Raw genomic sequence first — 16,071 nt, 5'->3', positions numbered from 1 at the left:
CATGATGCTTTTTATTTTACTTTTTGTCAGTCGTGGAGCTTGAACTCAGGGCCAGGCCAGGCCTGGGCGCTGTCCCTGAGCTTCTTTTGCTCCTGCTGCTCTACCACTGGAGCCATTTCCAGCTTTTTTTTTCTGCGTATGTGGTGCTGAGGAATTAAACCCAGGGCCTCATGCATGCCAGACAAGCACTCTACCACTGAGCCACATTCCCAGCCCTGTGTCTGAGATTTTTTTTTTTTTTTGCTCCAAGGCTAGTACTTACACTACTTGAGCCACAGCTCCACTTCTGACATTTTTGGTGATTTTTTTTTTTTTGGTTGGTTGTGGGGCTTGAACTCTGGGCCTGGGCGCTGTCCCTCAGCTCTTCAGCTCAAGGTGAGTGCTCTACCACTTAAGCCACAGGGCCACTTCCAGTTTTTCTGGTGGTTTATTGGAGATTCATGGACTTTCCTGCCTGGGCTGGCTTTGAACCACAATCCTCAGATCTCAGCCTCCTGAGTAGATAGGATTACAGGTGTGAGCCACCAGCGCCTGGCTTTTGGTAATTTACTGAAGAGTCTCACAGACTTCACTGCCAGAGTTGGCTTCAAACCAGTCCTCAGATCTCAGCCTCCGGAGGAGCTAGAATTATACACATGAGCCACTGGTCCCCAGCTTGACAATGCTTTTAAGGATAAATAATTTTGTCAAGCTGAGTTGGATATAAAATGTCTAGGCCTTGCTTTCTTCACCTTAAAAAAATGGGTATGAAGCTGGGTGCCAGTGGCTCACTCCTGTAATCCTAGCTACTCAGGAGGCTGAGATCTGAGGATCCTGGGTTAAAGCCAGCCCCAGCAGGAAAGTTCATAAGACTCTTATCTCCAATAAGCCACCAGAAAACCAGAAGTAGCATAGTGGCTCAAGTGGAAGAGTGCTAGCCTTGAGCTGAAGAGCTGAAGAACAAGGCCCAGGTCCAGAGTTCAAGCCCCACGACAGACAATAAAGAAAAAAGAAAAAGAAAAAGAAAAATGGGTGTGATAGGAAGGCAAAGTGATCCCCAAGGTTTCTTGCAGCCTTGACATCTAAGTATAGAGATTTAGGGACGAAGAGGTGATGGGAGCTACCCGAAGGCTATATTGGCCACTGGCTACCAGATTTTGTATCTTCCTCTCCAAATACTGCGCAATGCACTCACGCATCCCTACTTCTATGCAGAAAGATGTAGAGAATTCTAGGGAGGCAGAAAAGCCCCAGGTCCCAGCCTTACCCAACCTTTACAAGTGTTTATTTGCGCTAGGCACCAGTGGCTCATGCCTGTAATACTTGCTACTCAAGAGGCTGAGATCTGAGGATCGCTGTTGTAAGCCAGTTCAGCCAGCCAAATCCACAGAACTCTTATCTCCAATTAGCCAGAAAAATACCAACTGGATATGTGGCTCAAGTGGTAGAGTGTGGGCTGGTAATGAGTCTTAGTGGTAGAGTGCTTGCCTACCATGCATGAAACCTTGGGTTGGATTCCTCAGCACCATATAAACAGAAAAGATGGGAAGAGGCACTGTGGCTCAAGTAGTAGAGCAAAAGAAGCTCAGAGACCGTGCCTAAGTCCTGAGTTCAAGCCTCAGGACTGGCAAAAAAAAAAAAAAAGTGTTAGAATGTCAGGTACAAACAAACAGACTGTGTAAAAGGCTCTGAACTTAAGCTGAAGTACCTTGCTGGAATCCAGTGGCAAGCTGAAGTACCTTGCTGGAATCCAGTGGCAATGACCCCACCACCCTTCTACCTAACACCTAGCGAAGGGGCAGGGATATATAGCTCAAGCAAATTGAAGAACCCCAATATCTACAGTCAACGATAGGGAGATGCAATGTAATTTCTCCCTTTGCTTTCCCATGCCTTGCCTTTTTTCTGTCCTCTCCACCAGGATCCTGTTTAAAAGCCCCCATCCCTACCTCCAACCTCACCCCAATTCCCAGGGCCCTGGGACTATTTGCATGGAGAAAAAGAAATAGGTTTGTAAGAGTCAGGCCAGGGCTGGGAAAATCTAGTTTGCAAAACAAACAAATGGGGGCATAAATATTTCTCTAGCCCCCAGAGCAGGCTGGCTCCCTCCACCTAAATCCTTCCAGAAAGAACTGATCATCAGTTTTTGGGCTAATGTGCCTTAAGCAGTAGTACAGCCTCTACCTGGCCACCAGTCATGCCAAAATAGCTTCTGCCTGACTGAGAAACAACAGCAGCACATTGAGCTGGCACCCAAGTGAGTGTGTATCTTTAGGAGGCACCAGCCAAGTGTGTAACTGCACGTACAGGGCCCATCACGCAGGCGGCTGGCTGAGAGCTCTGTACTGTGTTCACACCCCTACCTCACTCCCAAACAAGTCTGACGCAAGGAGGGAAACAGAAGCCGCCTTTTTGCTGCTTACAGTTGCTTTCCAGAACTTTCATCTCAGTGGTTAGATGCTAGGGAAAGACAGCTTTCTTCTCTCTTATCCTCTTCTCCCTAGCTGCCCTTGGGCTCAGGAATGGGCAGAGCATGGAGCACCTAACATACCAACCTCATAACCCTCACCCAAGGGGCCGGGGGAGGGGGGAACAACACAGAGGGCCAAATCCTGGCAAAATGCAGGGCAGATACCACCATCTCCTGAGAACCCTGCTGCAGGTTTAGCCTAGTGGGGGAAGGAACAAGGGGATGCTGGGTAAAAAGGAAGCCAGGCCAGTGGCTGGACATAAAGCATGGCTAGGAATGGGGAAAATCTATACCCCAGAAACCCCAGGATTTGGAAACCTGAATACTGCTAAAAATAAAAAAAAATGACACCAGGAGGGAATGACAGCAAACAATGGGTATGTGCCTGGCATACAGCAGGAGCTCTGGCCTAGGGTCCTGGTTCGGGGAACAGATAGACAATAGCAGACAGCCCATATCCCAGCTTGCCACTATGGACAGCTAGCCCAACAGACAGCACAGACCTGCCGTGGGCATTGGGAACTAGCAGGTAGCAAATGGACCTTGGATAAGGTGTTGCCTGAGCTGCTTCAGTCTCCCAGTCTTCCCCCTTGCCCACAGTCCTTTCTCAACAAACATGCTGGGTCACAGGTGTGTGAGGAAAGGGAAAAAGCCAACCTCTTCTTCTCTGCCTACATGACCTGGGAAGCCTTGCCTCACAGGCTGGATAGAAGTGGCATGTAGGAAAGAAGCTTTATCTTCTGCCTCTCCCCAACTCCTACCCCCTGCTCCTACCATGATGTCTCCCAGAAAACAGGGAGGAAAGTAAGCTGGGACTGAGAATGTGGCTTAGTGGTAGAGTACTTGCCTAGCATGCATAAAGCCCTGGGTTCAATTTCTCAGTACCACATAAATAGAAAAGGCCAGAAGTGGTGCTGTGGCTCAAGTGATAGAGTGCTAGCCTTAAGCAAAAGAAGCTCAGGGGCAGTGCCAAGGCCCTGAGTTCAAGCCCCAGGACTGGCAAAAAAAAAAAAAAGTAAGCTGGCACTAGGCTGGTAAAATACACAGAAAACAGAGGAGCCGGGCGCTGGTGGCTCAGGAGGATGAGATCTGAGGATCGTGGTTCAAAGCCAGCCTGGGCAGGAAAATCCATGAGACTGTTATCTCCAATAAACCAGAAAACCGGAAGTGGTGCTGTGGCTCAAATGGTAGAGGGCTCACCTTGAACTGAAGAGCTGAGGGACAGTGCCGAGACCCAGAGTTCAAGCCCCATGACCCACTGAGAGAAAGAAAGAAGGAAAGGAAGAAAGAAAGAAAGAGAGAGAGAGAGAGAGAGAGAGAGAAAACAGAGAGAGGCATCACTGAGCTGTGTTAGAGACTCAGAAAGTCTTGGCTCCTACCTCAGCTAAACTTCAGTCTGGGGAGTGGATGTCCAGAAGCTGTCCACACAGGAACTGAGGGTCTAGCCTAAAGTGATCCAGCAGCCAAGGGGTTAAATTCTCTAGCTTCTATGAACCCCACCCTACTTACCCCCCATCCCCAAAGAGGGAGGAAGTAGCGGAGAATCAAGGCTTGTGTGAGCCCTTAAGAATTTCAAGAATGTCCCATTTCCCTTGGGACTGGGAGGGGGGGGGTAGAAAGGGCCAGCTGCAGGGTGGGGGACAGCAGAGCTGTGGTTCTTCCTCTACCATAGGCAACCTGCCCAGTGGTCCAGTCCTTCAGTAGAGACAAGCTTCACATTGCCTCTTGGGCTGGAGATTTTATCAGGCATCAGTTTTCCAGCACCTGGCACAGGTTGGCACAGAGTAGCAGTCAGACAATAAGTGTCTAATGAAATTCAAGCCCTCAAGGAGATGGGGCTGCGGTATTAGGAGGGGACTGGCAATAGGCTATACAGATACGGACAGCTGGCTACAAAACCCTTTTAGACAAGTCCTCAGTTTCCCTTCCTGGGTGAACTTCATCTAAAAGGCTCCTGACTGAAAATTAAAAACTAGTATCTAATACTCCCATACCTGAGGCATGTAATAAATTATGTATTCTTTTTCCTGAAGAAAAAAAATACTATAGACTCAAATCAGATCCTACATTTATATTGGAATACTGATCTTGCTATCTACTTGCAAAAAGTCACTTGACCCTCTGAAGCTCCGTCCAGCAGGTGGCTGTGAGGTCTGGCCTGTGACCACGTACCTGACATTGTCTTTGCACTAGTTCCTTATGAAGTGACCTTGAAGATGAAAGGCTGTCACACTGAAACTGCAGAAGGTGGGAGGGCAGTGTCCCTCTGAAGCAGGAAACAATGGTTCTTTACCCCAATCCATGCCTCTAGCCGACTGGGCTACAAAGAATAGAGCCTAGAAGGGCACTGGTGACTCATGCCTGTAATCCTAGCTACTCAGAAGGTTGAGATCTGAGGATTGTAGCTCAAAGCCAGCTCAGACTCTTATCTCCAGTTAACTAGCAAAAAAGACAGAAGTGGAGTTGTGGCTTAACTAGTCAAATGCTACCCTTGGAGCAAGAAAGCTGAGGACAGTGCCCAGACCCTGAATTCAAGCCCCAAGTACTGGCAGTGAAATAAAATAAAGTATAACAAAATGGGGATAATAAGAGCCTTTGTTTCTCTCTTATGCTGCCTGGGGAGGGTACAATGTGATTACAATGTATCAAGGAGTGGGCTGAGCTGGCAATTTCACCTTGTGGTTATTACAAGGTAAAGACTGGAGGAGTCCACCCAAGCACCTGCCCCTGCTAGACTCACGCATTGCAGTAGGGCTTCTTCTCATAGCCCTTGTAGTTCTTCATGTTCAGTGTCATCTTGCAGGTCTCGCAATGAAAGCATGCTTTATGCCAGAACTGGGTGGAGACAGAAAGAGGACACCCATCAGACACCAGGACTTCAGGCAGGGGCTCTGCACACCCTCCTACACCCTCAACATAGAATCGCTCCTGGGGAGCAGGGGGCATCTCAGGTCACAGACTGTGATGGCCAATGACACTCCCTTCTCCACTCCCCACCAGGCAGTCCCTTGAGCTCTTGATGGGGGGGTAGGGGGGAGAGAAAGACAGGCCTGAAAGTGAGTGGAAAGGAACTCAGTTACAATGGTGACAGAAGCCCCCAAGAGGTCAGTTCTGCCTCCCCAAACCACTGGCTGGCTCAGAGCTCCGAGCCCTCATTGCTTATGCATAGAGGCACTCTGGTTGCTAAGTAGCAGCAAGGAACAGAAGGGGCAGCTCCACCCACCTCAAAGGCCTGGAGAAGGAGAGGACCAGGCCCCCAGGCCCAGATCCAGGTCCTCCAAGCTCCCACACAGTCTGCACCTCTTCCTCTGAGGCTCCAGCCCTGATGCCTGCCACATCCTATGGGACCCCCCTCCTCCCCATCCAGAAGAGCAAGGTGAGTGTCTCAGCTCTGCACACCACACCCATAACCCCTCCCTCCTAGCTGTCCCCTTCCCCCCCTCCCCCATCCCGCCGGTTGACATGGGAGAGATACTGAAGAGCTTCACTCCACCCATGGACATCAAAGTTCTACTCAGCTAGCTCCATGACCTTGAGCACCTGCTCTTTGTGAAATATACACAATAATACTTATCCTTCCTGGAGGAGTCATGGGAAATCACCTGCAAAGCCTTTATTCAACATAGCACCTGGCACCCAATGTTAGGTGCTGTGAACTTCAGACTAGAGGCAGGCAGGGGTGGGGGTGGAGATGTAGCCAGTCCTTCACTGTATCCAATCACAGCTCTAATCTCCACTGCCTATGTGTGTGACACTGAGGTAAGACGCCAGTAAACCCATAGAGGTCTGGCTGGAATGGAACCACCAGGACCAATCGAGGGTGAGACTGAAGAGGACAGAGAAGGCAACGAGGGAAAGAAAAATAGAATCATACAAGTGACTCTACCCCTGAGAAATGTCCATGAGGAGATGTCATCCACCCCTGGTGGAGGAGGATGAAACTCTAAGATCAGTACCCACCAAGGCTCAGCTGCCAGGATTCCAGAAACCAGCCTGACAGAGCAGTCTGCCCCTGTCCCATATCCCAGCAGTCAGAGACACTCCAGGCTCCAAAAGAAGGTGGCCAGAAGTCAGAGAAGTAGCCAAAGAGACTTAAAGGTGTTCTCTCAAAGAGCTGGTCCCTGGCCATCAGCCTAGGAATTCCCCCAAAGCAGCTTGTATTCCCCAAGCCACAGGTGCTACTGAGACATTTGCAGGAGAAAACCAACAAAAGGAAGGTGAGAAGCTTAGACTCAACCTCTCCAATTCCAGCCCCATTCAACCAGAGACCACGAGGGTAAGTAACAGCAGGGGTAATCGCTCTCTAAGGGGGCACTTTCCCTTCCTATCAAGGAGACACAAAGGAGAATCAAATGTACAAATATTAAACCACGGTGGGAGAACCATTCTTTGGGAAGAAGGCCAATTGGAAGTCTGGAAGTAAAGGGCGTAGTAGCTGCTGAGTTTGCCCGCCCACCCCAAACCTGGGCCTACCCCAGAACCACAGTCCCACTTCACCCCCACGAGGTGTTTAATCCCAACACTAGTGCATAAAACCAAAACAAGGTGGTCTCTCCGCTCACAGGCCCCCAAAGTGACATCTCTACTCCCTCCTCAATGACTGGGAGGCATTGGCAGGCTGCCCCAACACTGTCACCACCCACCCAGACTGTTGGCCTCTGCCTGCTCAGCTGCACATGCCCCTGGCTGGGCCCCGCCTCCCCTGCCCCCGCAGGGGCCTGCCAGCAAAAACATTCTCCGGAATCCAGACCATGACCCACTTTCACACACACATAGGCAGGGATAACACACTGTCCTCGGGCTGGGGACCTCCAAGGCTACCTCCTGATTGATTTCGGAGGAGACAAGGACAAGAGACAGAGACACACCCCTACTCACTCTCACAGATGGCCAGGCCTCCCTCCACCACCACCCTGGAGCCAAGTCCCATGGAGAAGTTGGGAAGAGTATACACTTGAACAGGGCGTTCAAGGCCAATACCCAATTCACGGGTTCCACAAGGCCTCTCCAGGCTGCCATTGAGAGGAAGGAGAGCCATTATACTAGAGCTTATTTCTAGAAGAAGCTCCCCACACTCCCTCCCAGAGATCCTTGGCCTTCAGCTAAATAAATCAGAGGCTGGGGGTAGGAAGGGTTAGTCACCTGTCCCCTTACACTAGGGGAAAGAGCGAGAGAAGGGGTGGCATTGTCCAAAACGAAATGCATTCTCTACGAGACCTATGTATGTAACCCCTCTGTACATTGCCTTTATAATAACAACTTTAAAAAAACAAAGGATGGACTAAGGACCTGCAGGATAACTATTGAAGTTCATCTGCAAAGCAGTTAGAACTGCTGTCTCCCAGAGCACTGTGGAAGGCAGTAAGATGCAGCTTGATGCCTCTAACTGCTACATACCAGGAAAAAGGTTCCCAGGTTCAGTGGCTAAGCGCTAGGATCCTGGGAAGAAACAAACTGTCCTGTCTGAGGGAGGGACATGATGGGGGGGGGGGGGAGATGGTACAGTCCCAGAGTGGTCCTGACTGCCTCCTTCCTCTGGCCCAGGAACCTTGTCCCAAAGCCCTGGTTGAAAGATCCCAAGAAAGAATTCGTGAAAGCATTCTTGGGACTCGGGATACAGGGAACAAAGTACACTTTGAGACACAAGGCTCTAATACTACAAAACACTTGCCAAGTCCAAAGTGTCACTATTCAAAGACATTAGACAGCTCTGACCTGGCCGATAGTGCCAGTGAGAGAGCACTCAGCCAGATTCCAGCTCCCTTACCAACCATTCTGGAAAACCCCCTCAAAAGCCAACTCTGGAAAGGTAAGCAGGCTGGTTCAGGCAGAAGTCCTTCAAGCATCCTTCTTGTGTGGGCTGGGCATGGGCCAGGGCTCCAAAGGGAGGGACACTATGCCTATAGCCTGGCATCTTAACCTCTGTACCAAGGTTCTCTGGGGGTGGCTGTGACTCAGGCGTAAAGTATGAGACTTTCTCCTCTCTTCCTGTTGCCCAGGGTTATGGTTTTTCCCTCCTCTAGGGCAGCACCAGCCCCACCCCGACCAGGTCACCTGACTGGTCACCAGTTAGCTCAGCTGGCCACCTGAGCTGCTGGCAGACACAGGAGATCATTATTATTTCTAATGTTCCAACTCCTGTAATTCCAACACTCAGGACCCCAGACCCAGAGCACTAAGTCAGATGGGATCAGGCAGGGGTGGAAGCTAGTTCCAGCCCTGATAAAGAGTAACTGCAAACACACCAGATGAAAGAACTGTGGATTCCAGCTCTGGCTACAAGTGGGGATGCGCCTGTTCATGGTGTTTATAACTCCCAGGGGCAGCCCTGGCTGCTGTGGGTAATGATGTATGAATGGGTAGGGTCACAAGGGGATCGTAGGGTGTTCCAAACTCCACTAGGAAAACAGTACCACACTACAAGGATTTGTCCCTTCCAAAGAAGAGGGGGTACTCCAAGAAGCTGAAGTAGAGAGGCCTCACTAACGGGAGATTTCCAGAGGGACTAGTTGCAGACCAATCTCTGAAGAGAACCCTGATGTCTCCTGTTTTCAGAAGTTGGGAGAAGCCAGTTGTCAGTGACTTATGCTTACAATCCTAGCTACTGAGGAAGTTGAGCTCTGAGGATAGTCAAAGCAGGAAAGTTTAAGAGACTTTTTTTTTTTTTGGTGCTGGTCCTGAGGCTTGAACCCAGGACCTGAGCTCTGTCCCCAAGGTTCTTTTTGCTCAAGGCTAGCACTCTACCTCTTCTCGCTTTTTCTGAGTAGTTATTAGAGATAAGAGTCTCTCAGATTTTCCTGCTTGGGCTGGCCTCAAGCTGCAATCCTCAAATCACAGCCTCCTGAGTAGCTAGGATTACTGGCATGAGCCACCCACTAGCAAGTGAGTGCCAGCTTTGAGACTCTAATCTCCAATTAACTACCCAAATGATTCAGGTGGAAGAACATCAACCTTGTGGGCAAAAAGCTGACACACAGTGCTCCAGTCCTCAGTTCAAACCCCAGTACCAGCATGCACACACACACAAGTTGGAAGAAACAAGTCAGCAAAAGACAGGGATGTGGCAAGATTGACAATGCAGGTCCCTAGACACAAAGTGGGTGCACAGAGTAGGTGCTCAGTAAATATTTGCTGAATGACTAAGGTCACCTTGGTTCTCCCCCAGCTCCAATTTCAACCTCATTCCTCAAACACTGTCATCAATAATACATATTTATCCAGCATGCAGAGCACACAGGTCCTGTGGGTTAAGAGCTGGGTGGCCTTCGGTGGTGGCAAGGTTTTACTCACCCTACCTACACCTTCAGGAGATAAGAGTCAGAGAGGAGAAAAGATTTCACTCCAAGGACACAGCTTGTACTGTGGTCACATTACAGGCTATAAACCATCAAGGGACTGTAGTGAATCAGGCCAGTCTAAGCTGACTCTCTGGGAAGCCTTTGGAGCCTGGTTAGCAACTGTGCCTGTGGGCCTGAACCTTCCCCACTCCAAGAGAAACCCTTGGGCACCCTCCAGGCACAAGCTCAGGAATCTGGGTGCCAGCTTTTACTTCCTGGAGGAGTTAGGGAAGAATAGGGAGGATACTTGGATATTCCAGGCCCCTAACTTAGTGCACAAGGATGAGGGGAATAAAGTCTCTCCAGGACCACTCTTTATAGACTAAGACCCTCTGGGCAAGAATGAGTAAATTCAAAAGGTTGTTTCTCCATCTAGGAACTCCAAGCTTTAAGTTCTGTCCCCCCAGAGGCAAGCACAGTAATCTGGTGGGTCAGTACCCTCTTGTGTGCCCACAAGATGTCCTCTCCTTCTGCCCAGTCTAGCCCAGAGAAACAGCATGGTCCTACAAGAGCAAGTTCAAAAGTGATTCAAAACCTCAATCCCATCTCCTCACTGGGATTCAAGGGCCAAAGATCATTGAGGAAGCACCAAACACTAGAAGGAACGGAGAGAGAAAATATCCAATGAACTACCTTTGCTCAAACAAAACCCCCACTCCTCTTTCATGCATGCCCAGCCGAGCCCCCAACCCTCTTCACACCACCACACACACCCCGCACCCCCCCCTGCAGTTCCATCAGAAAGAAAGGAATATTTAGACCTGGAGCCAATCTGGGGTTATAGGTAGAAAGCAAAATGAGGAGAGGGGTAAATAAAACCGAGGCCTCCCTGGAAGACCTAGGCTCCTGCTGGAAGAAGAGGGGACCCAGAGGAGGGGCACGTTGCCTTAGGGAAGGGAAGCCTCCGGGACAGGATCCCCCCCCCCCAGGAAACACCCAGCTCTCTACACTCCCATCCCACCAACGGTATAATGGCATCCAGATGAAGAAGTCTATCGTGGGCTGGGGGGTGGGGGTGGGGGACGCATAAGGGCCTCCAGGGGACAGTGAATTTCCAGGAGGCTACACTCCCCTGACCCCCCAAACAACTCCCCTTTTCCACGGCTCCCCCACAACTCCGCCAACCCCACCCTCCATTGGAGAAACCTGCTTTGAAAAGTTAGCTCTTTGTTCTATAAGACGGTTTATAGGCTGAGCACAATTTCAGATCTCAATGAAGCAGGAACCCCCCCCCCTTCCACCAGCCTCCCCCCGCTCAGCTCAGCCCTAACACCCCGACCCCACCCGGCTTGGGCTGGGCTGCCCAGCACCAGGACTTGGCTGTTTGAGGTGGGGGTTGGGACTCTGGAGGAGGGCCCACGGGTCCCCCCCAAACCACTGATCCACCAAGGAGGCCGCAGGTCGTTCAGGGAGGGAAAAAATGAGGAGGGGGTTATGCAGTGGAGCCCTAAACCTCCCTTTTCCAGACTCGACCCCCCGCGACCGACAGGCCCCCACCCCAGCCTCCGGGTCCGGAAGCCCGGCCACCCGCAGCCGGACCGGCGGGTTTCGCTGGCCCCCGGCCTCCGCCCCGCCCCCGCCGCCCCCTCCCCCAGCGCCCCGCGCTTCCGCCTACTTGGCGCTCGCCGCCGCGGGGAGAGGGAGCGGCCGTCTCCACTCACACTCCGGGTCCTGGGCGGGGGAGGCGGGAAGGCACCTCCAAACTCCCCCCGCCACACACACGCCACCCGCCAGGCTTGCCAGTCCTCTCCGATCCCCCCAGTCCTTGGGAGCACGAAGCCCACCCATCTTCCAGCAGAGGCTGCCCACCCCGCCGCGCCCTGGATGTCCAGGCTTCCAGATGGGGGACGAGGGGGGGTCCTGTCCCCACAATCCAGGACATCCCCTCGACCTGCTCTCCATCTTTTCGTCAAGGGATCGCGGGGGCCAGGCAGCCCCTCTCTTTATCCCCCCCCCCCGCCCCAATGAGAGTGTGGCTCGGGGACTGCCTAGACGCGTCTCCCGGTCCCGGGGCTCACCTTATCCAGACAGTTCACCTTCTCCGTGGGGTACACGATCTTGCCGCACCGGGCGCAGTTGGGGTTCATGGTTCCAGGTAGAGGCTGGGGCGGGGACGCCCGAGCTCGCGCGCGTTCCGCTTTGCCGGGGCGAGCTGGCGGGAGGCGGCCGCGGCTGCGACTGTGCAGACGGCGGCGACCGCGACTGGATCAGAGGAACTGGCCTCGGCCTCCGCCCGCCTTCCCCTAATAAACACGGCGGGGAGGAGGGGCTGCACCGGGGCGGAGACGCGCCGCGGGCGCGGGCAAGGGGCGCGCGCGGCGCGGCGCGCTCCCCGGGCCACGCGGGGCTGCGCCGAGGCGCGTTCCGGGGAGGACCGCAGGGCCCCAGTGCTTGCGCCGCGGCTCGCCCAGCCCCCTGGTGCCCTTTGTCCTGTACGGTTCCGTCGTTGAGCGGTGGGCAGCAGCGATCCCCCACCCCCCACCCCCTCCAATCCGGCCAACTGGGACACCGAGGGCTCCGGGGGCCGGCAGACCTCTCGCACCCCATCGAGGGTGTGGTTGAAATCCTATGGAATGCCCGAGTTAGAGTCACCGCACTCGGGGACTTTTCCTTCTTCCAGTCGGTGCCTGCCGTGGATCTGGGGACGGAACGGGAGGGAGCCCCCTCGGTCCCGTCCCCTCTCTCTCACACATCCCCCCTCGTTAGCTCCCTTCCCGCCCACATCCTTTCCCACTTTTGTAGGGCTGGATGCCTCCCCGCCCGACACAGCCCCTTCGGGACCAGACTACTCCCCCTTCTCCCACCACACTCCAGCGCCTCAGCGGCACAAGCTTTCCACAGGCTCCGGGTATCCGCCACCGTCTGCTTAGCGCTTGGTCTCCTATTCCTCCTTCATTCCTTTCCCCTGATCCGTACTACAAGTAGGAGCTGGAACAGTCCTATTATCCAAAAGAGCTTCCTCCTCTCGCTGCAGCGGCGCGGGGGTATAGCTCAGTGGTAGAGCATTTGACTGCAGATCAAGAGGTCCCTGGTTCAAATCCGGGTGCCCCCTCGGTAATATTTTGCTTTATTTTTCTTTCTTCCTGTGATTATGCTGAATTCTTATATTTCAACATTCGATTCTAGGTTTAAAACAAAATGAAAACGAGAAAAGTCTCTCATAAAAAATGAGGAAAGCTCAGAACGAGTTTAGAAGAAAGCTTCCGACTTTTCCTTTGTTCCCCCAGGAAGAGGGTGTGGGTACAATGCATGACCAGGTACAAAAGATGCCTTGTCCTCTCACAGGTGCTACTCAGGTGTGTTCGTGGGACAAGATGACCCTCCAAGTCTGCCCTCATTTCCCATGGAGGTATGGCAAAGTCAAAAGAAGGAAACTTACAGACACAGCCCTTCACCAACTTCAACTTTCATTTTCCTTTCTGTGGTATGAATGTGTGTTGCTTCTGATACCCGCTGAATAAACGTGCAAGAACGTTTCACCACCTAATGCACATCCATCCATCCTTTGAATGTACATGAAATCATGTCCCTATGCAAAGTAATTTAAATTACTGCAGTGACTTTCAAATGAGAACACACCAGAATAACAACCCCACCTCCAGAATTGCCTCCAGCTTCAGATCCTATAGGGCTGGAGGGGAGGGGCCCTGCGATTTTGTTTTTTGAATAATTTTCCAAGTGATGCTGGGGACAAGGTGCCACCCTTGGGGTGTGCTACAGAGCCATCGAGTTTCAAATCCTTAAGATGGGGACAGATATCTGCTGGCCAGGGGACTTACAAGTATCACTGTCAGACTGGAGGAAAATGATATGTGTGAAGGGAGAAGCAAGGGCATCCCCTTCAACTCAGTTTTGCCCAAAAAAAGGAAAAATAAAAGACGGAGAGAAGCATGCTGCCTGTGTCAGGGGTCAGCTGTGATAGATATTTTAAACTTGGAATTTAATTGTGTCATCCCTGGGGACCCCAAGGGAATACTTGTCTGCATTTTTTTCCCCTAGTTCCCATTACTGTGAGTTACTGGGCTGTACAAGGAGAGCGAAGGGAACTGCAATGCAAAACCCAAACTAAATGCCAACCCATGTTTATGCACGTCCTTGGATGCCCAGCCTCACCTTGCCATCTTGGTCTAGGCTATCAGGCCACAGCCCTACCTTTGGGCTGATATAAGAAGGGAAATTAGCTCTTCCTCTCTTGCTCTTGCTCTTCTTTTCTGCTCTTGCTCTTGCGCTTGCTACTCTTTTCTTGCTCTCTCTCTGTTCTTTTCTTGCTCTGTCTCTTTCCCAGCCACGTGGAGTGCCAACCTTGCCTGGTCCCAGCAGGTCTACCCCTCACCTGAATACCACGTGAGTGCTACTGTTCTTACCCCTCTCTCTGCTCTTTTCTAGCTCTTTTCTCTCTCTTTCCTCTCTTCCCAGCTCTCTCTCATTCCCAGGCCTTCCCCAGCCACGTGGAGTGCCAACCTTGCCTGGTCCCAGCAGGTCTACTGAATAAACCTACCCCTTACCTGAATACCACGTGCGTGCTAATGCAGTTCTTACTCGGCTACCTCTTTTTTAAAAACCTAACATTTTAATTTAAAAAGAAAAAAATATTAAAAAAAAAGAAGGGAAATTATTCACTTTTAAACTCTTTTATGTCTGCCCATGTCCTCTTAAACCTGGAAAGTCTGTAGGTTTTCTTTTTCTTTTTTTTTTTATTGTGAAAATACCGTACAGAGGGGTTATAATTACATGGGCAAGATAATGAGGACATTTCTTATCAAGCTTTGTTGCCTCTTCCTTTGTTTCCCCTTCCCATCCCTTCCCATCTCCTACTTCCCACCCTCCTACCCCCAGCAGTATGTAGGTTTTCTGAACCTGGATTCATCCTCTTAATCTTTTGTGTCAGACAATAAACTGGGACCCTTACTGCTCCTAAGCTTCTTTTTGCTCAAGGCTACCACTCTACCACTTGAGCCACAGTGCCACTTCCAGCATATTCTGAATGGTTTGTTGGACATAAGAGTCTCAAGGACTCTCCTGCCCCGATTGACTTTGAACTGAGATTCTCAAATCTCAGCTTCCTGAGTAGCTAGGATTACAGGAGTGAACCCCCAGCATCTGGCTTCTAACTTTTTTCACTCAAAACAAAATTGTAATTGACATTAAAGCAGTGAAAAGAACTTAGTACAATCACTGTACAAATAGGGAGAGCAAGTGAGCTTCGGGTCACAGAGTTGTGGGAATACTCAAGAAGGGAGTACATCTTCAAAGTATTTACAAACCACTGATAAATTACCTTGAGATCTGAGTGCCTGCGAAAAATGTAACAGCTTGAGAGGGGGCACCCGGATTTGAACCGGGGACCTCTTGATCTGCAGTCAAATGCTCTACCACTGAGCTATACCCCCTCTGCTGGCAAAGGCTTGGTAAATTGTTACACATGGATTGCACATTTTTGTACTGAACCTTGGTAATTTGTCCAAAATGACTACCTTTTTGCTAGATTATACTAAATTTTTCAATACAATCGCACATGTTAAAAAAAAACTGAAAACATGTAAATCCCAGTATTTTCTAGGCTCATTTCATTATCTACAACCCCGTACGTTTTACTCCAAGTCCCCAAATAATATCTTGTAAAACTTAACCCCTAGTCTCTTCTGGATACAAATATTGGAGAAAAGATACACCCACTAAGAAGCTTTCCTCCAGAATATGCAAGTAGAAAGCCTAAATCATCACCTAGAATTATATAGGGGAGATTTACAGGGAGTCAAGTGTGGACTCAGACTACCTCAAGAAAGAAATCCTGCAATCTGCAATCATGAGTGGACCTTGAGGATAGTATTATGCTAATTGAAATAAGCCAGGCAAGCCAAATACAGCATGATTCCAATTCTATGAGGTATCTAAAATACTCAAACTCACAGAATACAATATAGAATGCCAATAACTGGGAGGAGTTAGCAACAGAGACTTGCTGATGCATGCTGAGATATCTGTTACACAAAGGTAAGGAAATTCCTGCTACATAACTTTGTGCTTGTAGTTAATAATACTGTATTGTACATTTAAAAAAATCTGTTAAGGGAAGTGACACTGTGGTTTGAAGTGGTAGAGGGCTAGCCTTGAGCAAAAGAGCTCATGGACAACACCCAGGCCCCTAGACCAAGCCTCACAATAAATAACATAAATACTAAAATCTAGCCAGGTGTTGGTGGCTCATGCCTGTAATCCTAGCTCCTCAGGAGGCTGAGATTTGAGGATCGAAGTTCAAAGCCAGCCCAGGCAGCAAAGTCCATG

The 16,071-nt window shown here is 50.7% G+C and overlaps 1 protein-coding gene and 2 non-coding genes across 3 annotated transcripts in view; 1 reads left to right on the top strand and 2 right to left on the bottom strand.

The window, feature by feature from the left end:
• Lasp1 (LIM and SH3 protein 1) overlaps window positions 1–12,005 on the bottom strand; it is a 39,052-nt gene extending 27,047 nt beyond the window's left edge. Inside the window, exons 1-2 of the mRNA XM_013037991.1 lie at window positions 11,805–12,005; window positions 5,190–5,284 (exon numbers count right to left, since the gene is read on the bottom strand). Of these exons, the coding sequence (XP_012893445.1) occupies window positions 5,190–5,284; window positions 11,805–11,873 (164 nt within the window). The 5' untranslated portion in view covers window positions 11,874–12,005. The remainder of the gene's footprint in view (window positions 1–5,189; window positions 5,285–11,804) is intronic.
• Window positions 12,006–12,766: 761 nt separating this feature from the next.
• Trnac-gca lies at window positions 12,767–12,838 on the top strand. The gene has a single exon. It is a non-coding gene; the product is annotated as a tRNA-Cys (tRNA).
• A 2,266-nt stretch (window positions 12,839–15,104) lies between these two features.
• Window positions 15,105–15,176, bottom strand: Trnac-gca. Its single transcript has one exon. It is a non-coding gene; the product is annotated as a tRNA-Cys (tRNA).
• Window positions 15,177–16,071: the final 895 nt, after the last annotated feature.

The sequence above is a fragment of the Dipodomys ordii genome, unplaced genomic scaffold (genome assembly GCF_000151885.1).
Source record: "Dipodomys ordii isolate 6190 unplaced genomic scaffold, Dord_2.0 Scaffold7, whole genome shotgun sequence".
NCBI lineage: Eukaryota > Metazoa > Chordata > Mammalia > Rodentia > Heteromyidae > Dipodomys > Dipodomys ordii.
The sequence above is the reverse complement of the archived record's forward strand: the minus strand, read 5'-3'. Positions and strand labels throughout refer to the sequence as shown.